Source organism: Myxine glutinosa, chromosome 1 (assembly GCF_964187855.1).
Source record: "Myxine glutinosa chromosome 1, kmMyxGlut1.1, whole genome shotgun sequence".
In the NCBI taxonomy this organism is placed as follows: Eukaryota; Metazoa; Chordata; class Myxini; order Myxiniformes; family Myxinidae; genus Myxine; species Myxine glutinosa.
This window is the reverse complement of record NC_136261.1, coordinates 119,892,388-119,906,734: the sequence shown is the minus strand read 5'-3', so window position 1 is coordinate 119,906,734 and position 14,347 is coordinate 119,892,388. Positions and strand designations below refer to the sequence as shown.

General features: G+C 45.1%; 1 protein-coding gene across 3 annotated transcripts in view; it reads left to right on the top strand.

Moving 5' to 3' along the window:
- The window catches only part of LOC137427602 (C-Jun-amino-terminal kinase-interacting protein 4), a 229,969-nt gene that overhangs the window by 194,819 nt on the left and 20,803 nt on the right, over window positions 1-14,347 (top strand). The window contains exons 28-30 of one of the 3 annotated variants that reach the window (XM_068117245.2): window positions 452-484; window positions 4,497-4,691; window positions 4,973-4,990. In XM_068117245.2, coding sequence (XP_067973346.2) covers window positions 452-484; window positions 4,497-4,691; window positions 4,973-4,990 — 246 coding nt within the window. Of the gene's footprint in view, window positions 1-451; window positions 485-4,496; window positions 4,709-4,972; window positions 4,991-14,347 lie in introns of all 3 variants that reach the window. The other 2 variants (XR_013623219.1, XM_078776573.1) reach the window with 2 other exon arrangements.

Here is a 14,347-nt window from a genome sequence, read left to right as displayed (position 1 = left end):
TACTTTAACCTGCTCACGTGCCTCTGCCCTAATCACCAATAATGATAATGCCTTATTAAAGACTCGCTGTACATTGAATTTGTTAATGCATTTTTCCAAATTGTTTTCCCTTGTATAAACAAATATCTTGTTTGTTTTTTTTCCATCTCCACCATGTCCCATCCATTTTCTGGAAAATCTAACTATCCATATCATTTTTTTGCTGCTTGCACGTTTTACAATGCTTACCATGCACATTAATTGGCATGAATCAACATTCTATTTTCCTTACCTATTTTCCTATTTTCCTTTTCCTATTCTGCTTTTTCCCCCTAACTTCTTACTCCAAAAATACCACAAACCATTTCTTAACATATTGACCTCCTATCTATTTTTCTGTTGCAATTTTCTTCCCTTTTGTTTTTCTTTTCTTGTTTTTCTTACCCATCTAAACATCTTAAACTACCAACAGCAGTAATCAGCAGTGAAAGTGGATCTTCCAATGGTAAGTTATTCTCACGTCCTCGTCCCTTGCATGCCTCGGTATTCAAAATGTAGTTGTTTTATTATTCTGCCATAAAGAGCAGCATGTTCTAATTACCTGATACAAATTTCCAAAGGATTTGTTTATTCTTTGGTAATTATATCCAAATACTCATCCAGCTAAATTAGAGGGTTTATTTTCTTTTAATGAGGAAGTTACAGAGCCTCGGCATTATATTGTGGCATCCAAGTTTTGGACTGGCTTGATTGTGGAATGAGTAAAGCCTTGTTGCATTACCTTCTGTGGTGTGGTTTTTACTCCCATTGCTGGTCCAGATCTTGGCTCAGAGAGGAAATAGGCACTCACTGTGTTTATTTGCGAGTATAACTGCCACTGTGGTACCCCATTGACCATTGCAATTACATCCAAGTTTTGGGGTTTTAGTTGCAACTTGGAATATAATTAATGAAGGGGTTTAGTGTCTCTTTCTGCTCTCCGTTCTCGAGTTTTTATTAGTCCCCTACCGGTGTACAGTGTACACCGGAGGGGACTATAGGTTTGCACTCCGTCCCTCCGTCTGTCAGTCCGTCACGCAAAGAACAGTTTTCCGGACTGTTTTTCTAAACTCTTAAGGCCAATGATTTCAAACTTGGCACATGGTTTCCTCATGATAAGTTACAGATCAAGTTCGAACTTCACGACGTTTCGATCATTTTTGACAAAGTTATGGCACTTTGAACTTTGGTAATTCTGATCATTCTGATGCTCCTTAACTCAGTGCCATTTTAAGTTTTAATTTCCTTTAAAAACCATTTTCTCTGCAATAATAGGACCGATTGAGATCAAATTTTCACCGTAGGGGGGACTCGGTCTGTAGAATATTTTAATGGTAATTATGACGTCACAGGTCACGTGGTTCGGCCACCATATTGTTTTTCGTGAAAACACGAAAACTCCTTTTTCTCTGCAACTGCTGAACAGATCGAGGCCAAACTGCAGGCAAAATCGCATACCCATGACGAAGAAAAAAGTCAGCGAGCATGACGTCATGCGTCACATGGTTTCAGAGTTATGACGTTTTTGAGCATGAACATTTAAAACCGAGCTCCTCCCTCATTTTTGATCCAATCGAGGGAAACTTCACAGATCTGTTCAGCATGTCAGTCTACTAAAATGTCCTTTTGGAATTTGCGACAAGGCACGTGGTTTGGCAGATATCGTTAATTAAACGAAAATATTTTTAAAATGGATATCTCTTGAATCGCTGGTACCTCAGACCGTGAGTTGGTAATTATATAATTCACATAGTGCAATACGTGCAGGCTGCTCCACGGAGCGACCTTGCGGGCTTATCAACGAGGCGAGGTGTGACACACATGTGTCTCAGCATACCTCAGATCAAGTTTGAAAACCAGCATCAACCGTGCATAAATTTGCATATTCGATCATTTTTGACAAAGTTATGGCACTTTGAACTTTGGTAGGGGACATGTATTGCACTCAGAATGCTTGATTGCTTGATTGTAATTCTAAATACTTGATTCTAAATACTCAGAATGCTTGATTGTAATAACAATCCTGTAATATGCCTTTGTTAATCTTGACTAACTTTACTGGGAAGGCAACAGCAAACCATCCAGCATGATCCTTGCCAAGAGACTGCTTCAGCAGCACTGATAGTACATGGTGTTATGTAGAATTATTATATGTGAGTGCAAAATTTGCTACACTACTGGAACCAATGTTTTTTTGCATCTATATACCCTTGGCAACAAGACCTGAGTTGGTTCCATTTTTTTCAATGGCGTCTTCGGCGGCCATTTTGAATTTCAAAATGGCCGCCGTTTTTTGCAATTTTGTATGTATTCTAATTTCTACGGTCTTAAACTACACATAGATAACTATAATTACAATAATGAAAGAAATATGAACATTTGCTTTATTCTTTTTTGTCTTACAGGTATTCATAGACAAGTTGGATTTCAGCTTCACCGCCGCATAATGTCATCGTTTGAAGAGCCGCCTTCTACGAAGCAATGCACAAGTTACGAACTTTGTGTATTCTGCCAAGAGAGAACTCCTGAACCTTTGGTTTACGTTGCTCATGCCAATTTCAAATGTGCAATTTCAAATTTCCAGGGAGCCGCCACCACCAAAACACAATCACGCAATGAAAAGATAAATGGAACATGTGCACTTATTGGACGGCACATCATCCAGGAGTTCAAATCTGATCGGCAGGTGCAATATCAGCCAAAGTCCTCAACTTCAACCTTCAGGTTCACAACTGAAACGCCATTAGGGGTTGGACTTTCACTCCATAGCCATCATGCACACCGCAGTCGCAGAGACATAGACATGTTGTACCAGAGTGGCGTTGGTGTTTCATATCAACGTGTAAAGGAGATCACTTCAAAGATTGCCACCACAGTCCAAGAGAATATGAATGAATTCAATGGCGTTTACATGCCTCCAGGACTGTTGAAAAATCTGCCAATCAGATGCTCAGCTGATAACATAGATGCCAAGGTAGACACAGCTGATGGACGGAACACATTCCATGGGGACTGCTCTTGCTGTCTATCAACGAGTTCCCCCAGATGTATCAGAATACGAGACTGTAGCTGAACCACTGAAGCTGCATGACAACACCTCAACAAAACTTGAGAACATCCTGCCAACTGTGACTGAAATGTCTGACTGTACAATTACTGGTAACCCCAAGCCAAGTCGAGGTCCACGCTATGAAAACTTTAAACTTGGTCAGTATCGAGATAAAGTTGTTAATACAACACAGCAAGACTTTGCATGGCTACTTTCACGGTATTCACAGAGGCACCATGAAGAGACATCAGACGGTATACCAGTTTGGTCAGCATACAATTCTCGTGTGTGCACTCCAGAAGAGAACAAGACACCCAACCTTGATCAAGATCACACAATGCCTATCATTAAGGCACCAGCTCATGAGTGGACAACACTGGTGACAGTTCTTGAGAAGCTTTCGTACCTCAATAGTGTTGTGTGTCCAGAAAACACTGGAACGATCTTAGTTACATTTGACATGGATCTTTACAAGAGGGCCCTAAAGTTAGAATATCTTCATGACCAATATGCTGAGAAATGGATGGTATGCCCTGGTGGTTTCCACACTGTCTTGTGTGCACTAAGGTGCCTTGGGAGGACTGTTGAGCACAGCGGGCTTGATGAAGCTTGGAGCAAGGATCTGTACAGCACTGTGACAGTAAATCAGATACTCAATGGGAATCACCACAATCGTGCTGTTCAAGCTCATGAGCTCACATTAGAGGTATTCTTTGATCTCTGGCTTTCAGAATTTCTGAAAGAGAAGCCTGCAGTTGTAGAAGCTCTATCTGCCTGTATGGATAACTTGATAGAAGCAAACAAGAAAGAGGTAGGCATTCAGGAAGCCCATCACAACTTCTAATGGAGATTGAACATCTAAACTTGGAAAAGCAGCCGAGTGATTTTGACAGGAGCCACAGTAAATTCCCAATGTATCAATGGGCACGAATGTACATGAGGCAAGTGTTGGCGCTGATTAACTTCACACGTTCACTGAAGCAGCCAGATTTCTTCCTGTACTTGGCGTCTCTAGAAAATTTGTGCATATACTTCTTCAGCTACAACCCACTAGATTATGCTCAAAACAAGTTGTTAGCCAAAGATATTTCTCAAAAAACGTCTGTTAACTGGATATAAGTGTTCTGGTGGATTTTCTGTACAGGGAATGACAAAAATGCCAGAAAAAATGGTTAATCAAAGTGTTTTATGTGAAAAGATACATACAAAATTGCAAAAAATGGCCGCCAAATACGCCATTGAAAAAAATGGAACCAACTCAGGTCTTGTTGCCTAGGGTATAAGGATGCCAAAAAACATTGGTTCCACTCGTGTAACAAATTTTGCACTACAATGACACAACACCATGTACTATGACGTTTTGTCAAGAGTATGGTATGACGATGATGATGATGATGATGATGATGCTCACCTTACGATGTCTGACCAGCACCAGCAAAGGCAAATGGCACCGAGATGAATGCTGGCACCACTGCACGCCCAGGCATGGCAGTTCGGGTATACGGGAGTGAGCTCGGGGAAAATCTCACACCGGCGACGTTTGTGCCATATTGCTCAATGGCTGATGCACATCTCTGCTTCCATGGCCATCGTGATGCAGTGAAGTTCTTCCTTGCAGTGCCAGGTAATCAGCCTTCATAGGCTCCATAGCTGAGGCTGGTGCTGCCCTGTTGATAACTTTATTGATGCGATTGTTTTGGTTGTTGAAATTATCTTCATTTGTATTTACTCGCAGGTGACTTTTTCATTGTGAGGCTATTTCATGGCACTCTTGCTGCTTCCTTTCATTTTGTCTTTCCTTGCATTTGTTCTTGGTTTGTTTTTTTTCTGCTGTAGCAAACTTCTGTTTCTGCCTAATACTTCATGCCCTTTTGCCTTCCTTTTCATGCTGTTCCATATTCCCAGCTCAGCTCCTGCCTAAAGGTGTGTTTGCTCTTCTCACAATCACCGACCGAATTTCTGCACACTTTTACCATTAATCACTCCCACATCAGTATGAACTATTTGTGAAATTATAATAGTAAAAGTTAAATAATGTGTATTTGAAAGTTATTGATGTAAATATTTTTGTCAGCAATATCTATTCTTACCAATGTATTGAACTGTTAAAGTTATTTCAACTGCCCGTTAAAAATCATTTTTCAGAAACTACAACATTCACTAATGCTTGGGAACAATGCAAATGTAGTCTGTCAATTGGATTTTTTAACCGGTGAAGTGGCTTAAATATTTGGCGATGTCCTTCCTTCCATCCGTCCGTCCATCCGTCCAAAATGACAAAGAAGAACCTTTCTAACCCATGGTGTTTAATTCTAAAGAGTTATAAAGGGTAATTTCAATGGGTTTTGTTAGTTTCTAGGCTTTGCCTATTTTATATTACTAGGGCGTGCCCGTACGTGGGTGCAAAAAAACATGCGTGCAAACAACAACAACAAAAAAAAACTTTGAAACCACGTGGCAGTAACGACCACAGAACCCCCCCCCCCCCTCTATTTACATGAAATGGTTTGGTCCATTCGCAAAGCCAAAGCGAACGGCTTGCGAGTACGGTAGAACCCCCCCCCCCCCCCTCTATTTACATGAAATGGTTTGGTCCATTCGCAAAGCCAAAGCGAACGGCTTGCGAGTACGGTGACCATACCTTGGGAACCACTTGTCCGATTAATTTCAAACCTTGAAAAGGCACATCCTCGGGTCCCCAGCAATATACCTGGCAAGTTTCAAGTATATCGGACCCGTGGTTGTCGAGAAACAGCGGTCACAGACACACAGACACACACACAGAGATTACTGGAATTATAGATAGATAAATGGCAAACTGAACCGCTTCCTTTGGACACAGGTGCGATTTTTATTCACATAGTATGGGGTGTTTTTTTTTTGTTGTTGTTGTTGTTGTTGTTGTTGTTGTTGTTGTTGTTGTTGAAGACCTGTCCCGGATTGTAACCCTAGCCAAGAAACTTATTCGGCAAAAGCAATGCTCTGTATCGAGGAGCATGGTACACGTTTGATTGATTCCTGAAAAAAACAGATGATCAAACAGCTTCCCTTTTTGTTGAATGTGATACAACTACATCCACATGAACAATTTCTACTCATATATTCGCCATTCAGACGTTTTTCAGAGGTACATACACTCGTCTTTAAGTTGTCAAGCCTGGGTTTGAATACCGACCCAGCTAAAAACCATCATCCCGCTGTTTCACAGACAGGTTGATTCATTAATGTGTGTGCGGTCCCACAGATGGATGCTAAACAGGTGTCCTGTCTGCTAGCATTAGTTGGTGGACTTTAAAGACCCCATGGTGTCCTTTGCGAAGAGTTGGGGAGCCATTGCTGATACCATGAACAAATTCCAAATTCCTGCCCTAACCAGCAGAGGGCATGACATCAGCTGCTTAGCCGTACTCTCAGCCAACAATGCTGCCCTGCAGCCTTATACTGCATAGAAATGAAGAAGACCATGATTAACACATTAAACATAGACTTTTTCTATTTTATCACATATTTGTGTTACTATTTGTGAAGCTATCAGTCACTCTGTTGCATTTACAAACCAGGATGTATTTTCAGTGTTTTTAAGGCTTTTGTTTTAAAACAAATATGGCGGCCGAACCACATGACCGATGACGTCATCATGATTTTTTTTTTCTCCACTAATTTATTCCTAGATTATGCTCAAGAAATTTCATCTTAATCGGATGAAGTTTTGTACTTGTCAAATTATGACATCATAATAGAGGCACCTATGACATCATCATTAACAGATGTTATTCCACATGGAGTTCTTTACATTGAGCCTTGTCTCAATTTTTTATATTCAGTGCTTTCTAAGATATAGAGGTGCAAAGTTTTTCGGTTTTTCCAAGATGGCGGCCGAACCACGTGACCTGTGACGTCAAAGTTATCAAAAATTCGACAGGTGGAGTTGCACCCATGGTGAAAATTTCCTGTCAATCAGACCAACGGTTGCAGAGAAAATGATATTTTTTCTGTGCGGACAAACAAACGGACTCAAATGCAATACCCTCTCCTCAGGTGAGGGAGGGTAACTAGAATGGCACTCAGTTGAGAGGATACCTTCGCCAGGCTGAACAGTTTATGTTTTGTCGTCTACTGATAGACCCTATGTGGATTCGGACCTGAAGCAGAATCAGATTGACTTGTTCTTTTCGCCTAACAACAAAGTGATACTCCTAGTTTTGCCATAATTTGCCCACAACCTTTTGAAATGTCATGCTGGAAAATCGTTTTTTGTCCCTATCACTCAATGGTGAAGAATCAACTTAAATTTATAAAATTCTCGTATTCGGATCCGGATTCGGATCGTCACAAAAATTCCCTTCAGAACTCCCAACCCACCCCTCCCCTTCCAATCTTCCCCTCACCCCTCCCCCTCAAATTTCTCCCCTCACCCTTCCCCCTAAAATCTTGCCCCCTCACCCCTCCCTTTCAAAACTCTCCCCTCACCATTTTTCTTCAATTCTCCCCTCTCACCCCTCCTCCTCAAAGTTGCCTCTTCCCCGCTTCCTCTCCTTTCCAACTAATACCTCCACAGCCTCCAACCTTCGACTTCACTCTGCCACCCCTCAAACAACTCCTCACAGTACCTCATCCCATCACCTTCGAACCTTTTGTCCTCCTTATCCTTCCTCTTCTGCAATTTCCGTCACACTATCCACAGCTTTCCCTACCTCACCCTCTCCTTCCTCGTTCTCAACAATGGATGGAGGTCCTCAATGCCAAACAGGAAATCAGAGCTGTCTCACTTGACATATCACGTGCCTTCGATACGGTCTGGCACCCAGCTCTGCTCACCAAACTCACCTCCTATGGTATTCAGGGAAATCTCCACTCATGGCTTGCGGATTTCCTCTCTGGTCATAGGCAACATGTGGCCCTGAATGGGTTTCTCTCATCTCCTCTTCCTGTTCAGGCTGGAGTTCCCCAAGGTAGTGTTCTGGGCCCTGTGCTTTTTCTGGTCTTCATCAATGATCTCTCAGACTCTCTGGAAAATCCTCTCCATCTCTTTGCTGATGACTCCACTCTCTGCCGCTCCAAACCTCATCCCGCAGATAGGCAGTCTGAAGCCTCTTCACTCTTTGCAGACCTGGACAAAATCACAAACTTGTCAAACAAGTGGAACATGTCTTTCATTCCTGACAAATCTCACACTCTCACTATGTCTCTCCGAAAGACCATCTGGACAACCCTCCCATCTATCTTCTCAACAATCCTCTCCAATAAGTTCTCTCACTGAAGCTTTTGGGTCTCACTATCTGCCATGATCTTTCCTGGGAAAACCACATTTCCAAGCTGGCCTCCAAAGCCAGTCACCGACTGGGCATCCTCTGTCATGCAAAGTCCTTCCTTGGCACACCTGAGCTCCTCGCCACATACAAAGCTTTCATCTGCAGCTTTATGGAGTACTGCTCTCCCCTCTGGGCTGGTGCTCCTGCCTCACACCTATCTCGACTTCACGCTGTTGAAACCAAAGCTTTCAGAATCATTGGAATCGCCCGCGATGAAGCCGATTGTGAGGGCCTTTCACTCACTTACCGCAGGCAGGTTGATGGTCTTTCTGTCTTCTACCAACTCCTCTCCGGCCTAGCACACCCAGTCTGTGCTCTGTTCCCCAAATATTCCTGCAGGACGCACAAGATCTGCCAGCAACCCTCTTCTGGTGAAACTGCCAAAATCAAGACTCTCTGCTCACCTTCACTCTTTCATTCCTCTTTTCTCTCGCCTCTGGAACAAACTCCCTCACTCTCTTCAATCCCTCGCCTCCCTCCAGGTCTTCAAAACAGCTGTTCACCACCATCTCTTATTTTCCCCCATCCAAAACCTTGATCTTTCTACCCCCATTAATTCACCCTACATCCACCTTTTTGAAATACCGACCTCTTTCCTGGAAGTCCTAGCAGTGTCCTTTTGTTTTATACCTCTCCCACCCCCACACACACCCCCCTTCCCCTGCCTTCTCCTTCACACAATTCTCCCAATGTCCCTGTTCTCCACCGTTGTTGTGCTTGTGTGCTTCCCTCTCTCTCCCCATCTTGTCCCCCGCTCCCTTTATTATATGTTTCATGTGTCCGTTTTTTGTTTTTTTGTGATTAATGTTAGGTCTTACACGAGCCTCGATCTTGGGAAAAAAAAAAAACGCCCTATATGAAGTTTCAGTTGAATATGTTACAGAATTTGGGGGGAAAAAGTCTGACAAACCACAGGTGGGATGGATGGATGGATAGACCGATGGAGAGCAAACCAGATAGACAGATGTATTCAAAAAATATATACACAAAGAATTAAGTTAAGCACCCCCCCGTTTTTTTACAACCTCGCACATTACAAGTTTGTTGTCGTCAAAACAGTGTAATATACCCATGATATTGCTATATTTTCTGGAGAAGTGATATTATGGTCACATAAAAACATAACAATCATGCCGTTTTCAATATTTTATTCTGAATAATTTAAGGTGAAATTTTTTGGGAATTTTAGGCATATTTTCACCTCAATTTAAGTATGGAGCTATAGGTCCATCACGGACAGTGTGGATGACGTTTATGTTTTCTAACGTACAGTCATTGTTCTGAGAAGACCTCTAGCGATCTTTGCGTCAATAACGTGTGTAGGACCCACGTGATCGGATCACTGACTCAACCCTACGTCTCATAGACCCTGTAAGCCGTCGTATGCGTTGCTGTGGCAGGTTGTTCCATTCCCGATGTAATGCACGTTCCAATTCATCCAGATTGGCTATTGGAGGGACCATCTTCGCAATTTGTCGTCCCAACATGTCCCAAACGTGCTCGAGGGGGTTCAGGTCAGGACTGTACGCAGGCCAGGGGATGGTTGTCACAGCACCTTGCTCCATCCGATCACGTGGGTCCTACACACGTTATTGACCTTTGGCGGAGGTAATTGGATTCAGAGCACTACGAAAGGATATGATATCAAGAGCCAGTGAATGATAACTGAATTGCTCTCTGTTTCAGTGTCCATGATTGATCATTGATTATTCAATTTCTGTCTCTGCTGTTATCCTGCTCTCGTGAAGCGAAAAGCAGGGTTAGGTATTCAGTTGGGTACGTGTGGCGTACGCGCGTCTGCATTTTTAAAATTCATTTTCTCAGCAACCGTTCGTCCGATTGACACGAAATTCTACCTTAGGAGCGCCTACAGCTGTAGAATGCTTTATTCATAATTATGTCGTCATAGGTCGCATGGTACGGACGCCATCTTGGAAAAACGTTACACCTCTATATCTCCGAAATCGCTCAGTGGAAAAAATTGAAACAAGGCTCATTGTCAAATACTCCCCATGGGGAATAAGATATGTTAATGATGATGTCATCGGTGCTTTCATTATGACGTCATAATTCGACAAGTACAATGCTTGATCTGATCAGTATGGAAAAAAAATTCCTTCCAACTGTTAGTCCGATGGACACAAAATTTTGACCATAGGAGCGCTTCCTTCTGTAGATTTTTTAAAATGATAATTATAACCTCATAGGTCATGTGATAAAGGCACCATCTTGGAAAAACTGAAAAACTCTGCACCTCTATCTCCAAAACCGCTTCATGGAAAAAATTTAAACTTGGCTCATTGTAAAGAACTCCATATGGTGAATAAGTGTTGTTAATGATGACGTCATTGGTGCCTTAATTATGACGTCATAATTCGACAGGGACAACCCTTAGTCTGATCAGTTTTAAATTTTTTGAGCTTAATCTACACAGCAATTATATTAGAGAATATAAATTTATGATGTGATCACTCACGTGGTCTGGCAGCCATATTGGATCAAAGAAAAAAAAAACCTTCAAAAAGAGCAGAGTTGGCTCGCACCAAGTTGACTGCGCAGGGTAACTATTCTAAGAATGCCATCTAGTTTGTCATGTGGTCACCAGTAATTTGGTCCATATACATTTGTGTTGATCAACATAGTTTGTTTCACATTTGAATAGCAACCTGTTTGTGCACTAGAATCCATATTGCTATGTACCTAGATGAAATGTGGGTGTGAGACGAATGGGAGGGGTGGGAGATAGGTGGTTGAAAGAGTAATTTTGTGACTTTGGCCAACAAGTACCGCAACAGATATCAGTGTTATTAAATTACTGAGCCGTGGCGACGTTACACGATATTTAATTAATGATGGTGCTGAGTTGAACATGCAAGTCAAGCAAGTTGCTGCTTGTAATTACTGTCGTGAAAATCAAGCTCAGACACGACTTGACCCTTGGGTAGGTTTAATATCATTTAGATCTGTGGTAACGTCCTGTAAAATACATTCAAGCAATAGACATTAGATCCAGAGTATTACATGGGCAATGTCCGATATCAATAGGCAAAGCAAAACGAGCGCAGCATATAGGGGCGTACATACCATTCAACTACAGGACTATGTCACAGTAAGTGGCGCTAGAGTGGCCTTGCGCCCGCGGTTGTCCCGGGTCTTATAGACGCCCCCTTAGTGGGATACACGAGCACACCCTGGGTTCACCTTCGGTTTAATTTCACTACATTCTCCCCGCCGTTAAAACTATACTGCCGCTAGGCAGGTTGCAAGCAAGCGTCAGCAACAATCGAAAGGGGCACGTCAACCCACGTCAGTCGGTCCACCCGTAGCGGTCGGGGCGGCGAACGACCCTGCCAGTTCGGGTTCGGAAACTACCGGGTACGGCGTCCCCAAGCCCGGAGTCCCCCGCGTCGGAATAGCTGTCGGAGGGGGTGCCCCAGAGCCATCAGGCCAGGGAGGAGGTGACGACGGAAGCGGCGGTAGTAGTTCCATCGTGGAAGCTTCGGTAGAGTCCATAGACTCGTAGATGGGTTCGTCGATATCTCCGTCGCCGCCCCCACAAGGGGCGAGATGGCGCACGGAGACAGTAGACTCGCGGCCGTCCGCCGTTAACACACGAGCATGCTCGGGATTAGCCTGGAGGACCCGCACCTTATCAACGAGGGGGTCGTACTTGCTAGCGCAAATCGTTCGTTTGAGATAGGCAGGCCCCGGCTCAGCGAGCCAGCTGGGTAAAGATTGGATAATACCCGAGCTTCTCGGGTGGTGGAACAGTCTTTCGTGAGGTGTCTGGTTGGTGGCGGTACATCGGAGAGCCCGGATCGAGTTTAGAGCCGCATGTAGCGACCACGCCCATTTATCGAGGCCCCGGCCGAGGGTCCTGAGGCTGAGCATGACGGCCCTCCATATAATCCCATTAAAGCGTTCGATCTGCCCATTAGCCTGGGGCCGGTACGGGGTGGTGTAGCTCGAAGCGACATTATTTTGGAGCAAGTAGCCCCTCACCTCCTGAGACAGGAACACCGCACCCCGATCGGTATGTACATAGGCCGGATACCCAAACATAGAAAACAAATTCTGCAGGCACCGTATAACGGTGGCAGCCGACATATCCCCGCACGTATAAGCAAAGGGGAATCGCGAATACTCATCAACGATAGTGAGCAGATAACGAGAGTTACTTGACACCGGCAGCGGCCCTTTGAAGTCCATCGCCAAGCGCTCCCACGATCTAGTAGCCCGAACCAGCGTCCCCATAGGAGGGTTGTAAAACCGCGGTTTGAGCTCCGCACAGATAGTGCCATCACGGCAGATCCGGCGGATGTCCTCAATCGAGTACGGCAGATTACCACTGCGCACAAAATGCGCGAAACGCGCTACCCAGGGATGACCAATATTGCCGTGCAAAACGCGCAGCCCCTCCAAAGTTACAACCCCCGCGCAAGTGGCCGGCCTCGATAAGGCGTCGGCGACCTGGTTATCCTTCCCCGGGCGGTATTTGATGGTGTAGCAGAAGTCGGCGAGTTCGATACGCCAGCGAGTGATTTTCTCATTCTTAATGCGTTGAGCATGTAAGGTATCGTACATGAATGCAACGCTTTGTTGGTCCGTGACGATTTGGAAACTCCGCCCAAGCAGATACGGCCGCCACCGCCGAATTGATTCGACGATCGCGTACGCTTCCTTTTCGACAGACGAATGCCTCCGCTCAGCGGAGGTGAGCGTCCTCGAAAAGAAGGCTACAGGGCGTCCCCCTTGGGAGAGGGTCGCCGCTATCGCATGATCCGAGGCATCACTTTCCAAGACGAAAGATGCACTCTCGTCAATCGTCGCGACAGCGGCGCTAGTGATGTCGGCTTTAAGGCCCTCGAAGGCCGCCATGGCGGCCGGGCCCATGGGGAACGTGTCGCAGGCCACGAGGGGGCGGAGCTTCGCGGAGAAATTTTGCACCCACTTTGAATAGTGGGCGAACAGCCCAAGAGAGCGTTTCAGCGAAGCCCGATCGCTAGGCGGAGCCATATTGAGCAAAGGTCGCAGACGCTCCTCATCCGGAGAGACAGAGCCATGGGTCACGGTGTACCCCAGAAGGTCTACCGTGCGTAGAGAGTAACGACACTTGCCCTCATTCATGGTTAGGCGATACTTCTGTGCGACCTCGAGGAAGCGCTTCAGATTAGCGTCGTGATGCCCCTGGTCGTACCCACAAACCGTAAGATTGTCCAGATAGACAAAGACATCGGTCAAGTTCTCCTTCGCAACAAGGTCATCCATAGCCCTCTGAAAACAAGCGACCCCGTTAGTTACCCCAAAAGGAAGTCGAGTGAACTGGTACAACCGCTGACCCGATTCAAAGGCTGTATAGACGCGATCAGCCCGAGAGATGGGGACCTGATGATATGCACTACGCAGATCGAGAGTGCTATAAACGGAATACCGGGCCACCTGGCGTACCAGGGCATCCATCCCCGGTAATGGGTAGGCATCCAGCTGGGTAAAACGATTAATCGTTTGTGAGTAGTCGATTACCATGCGCCGACGGTGGGCCTCACTGCGCACCACTAAGACTTGGGCCCGCCACGGCGACCTACTGGGTTCAATGATACCGTCCTTTAAGAGCTGGGCCGTTTCCTCCGCAATGAATTGCGCGTCTGCGCGAGAGTAGCGCCGCGATTTTACGGCTACAGGGGTACAATCAGCGGTCAGATTGGGGAACAGCGAGAGAGGCTCCACGTCCATCTGAGCGAGGGCGCACACAGCTAACGTGTCCAGCCCACCGAAGTCTATTTCCAGACGTCCATGTCGCTTAAGGAAATCAAGGCCTAACAGAATGTCGGCACATAATGCAGGCAATACCATGAGATACACGTCTGGGAACGTGCGTCCCTTTATCACAAGTGTCAATCGACATGCCCCTTTCGTGCTCAGCCGAAGTCCTTGGGAGGCCATGAAGATCCGTCGTGTAGTCCCGAGA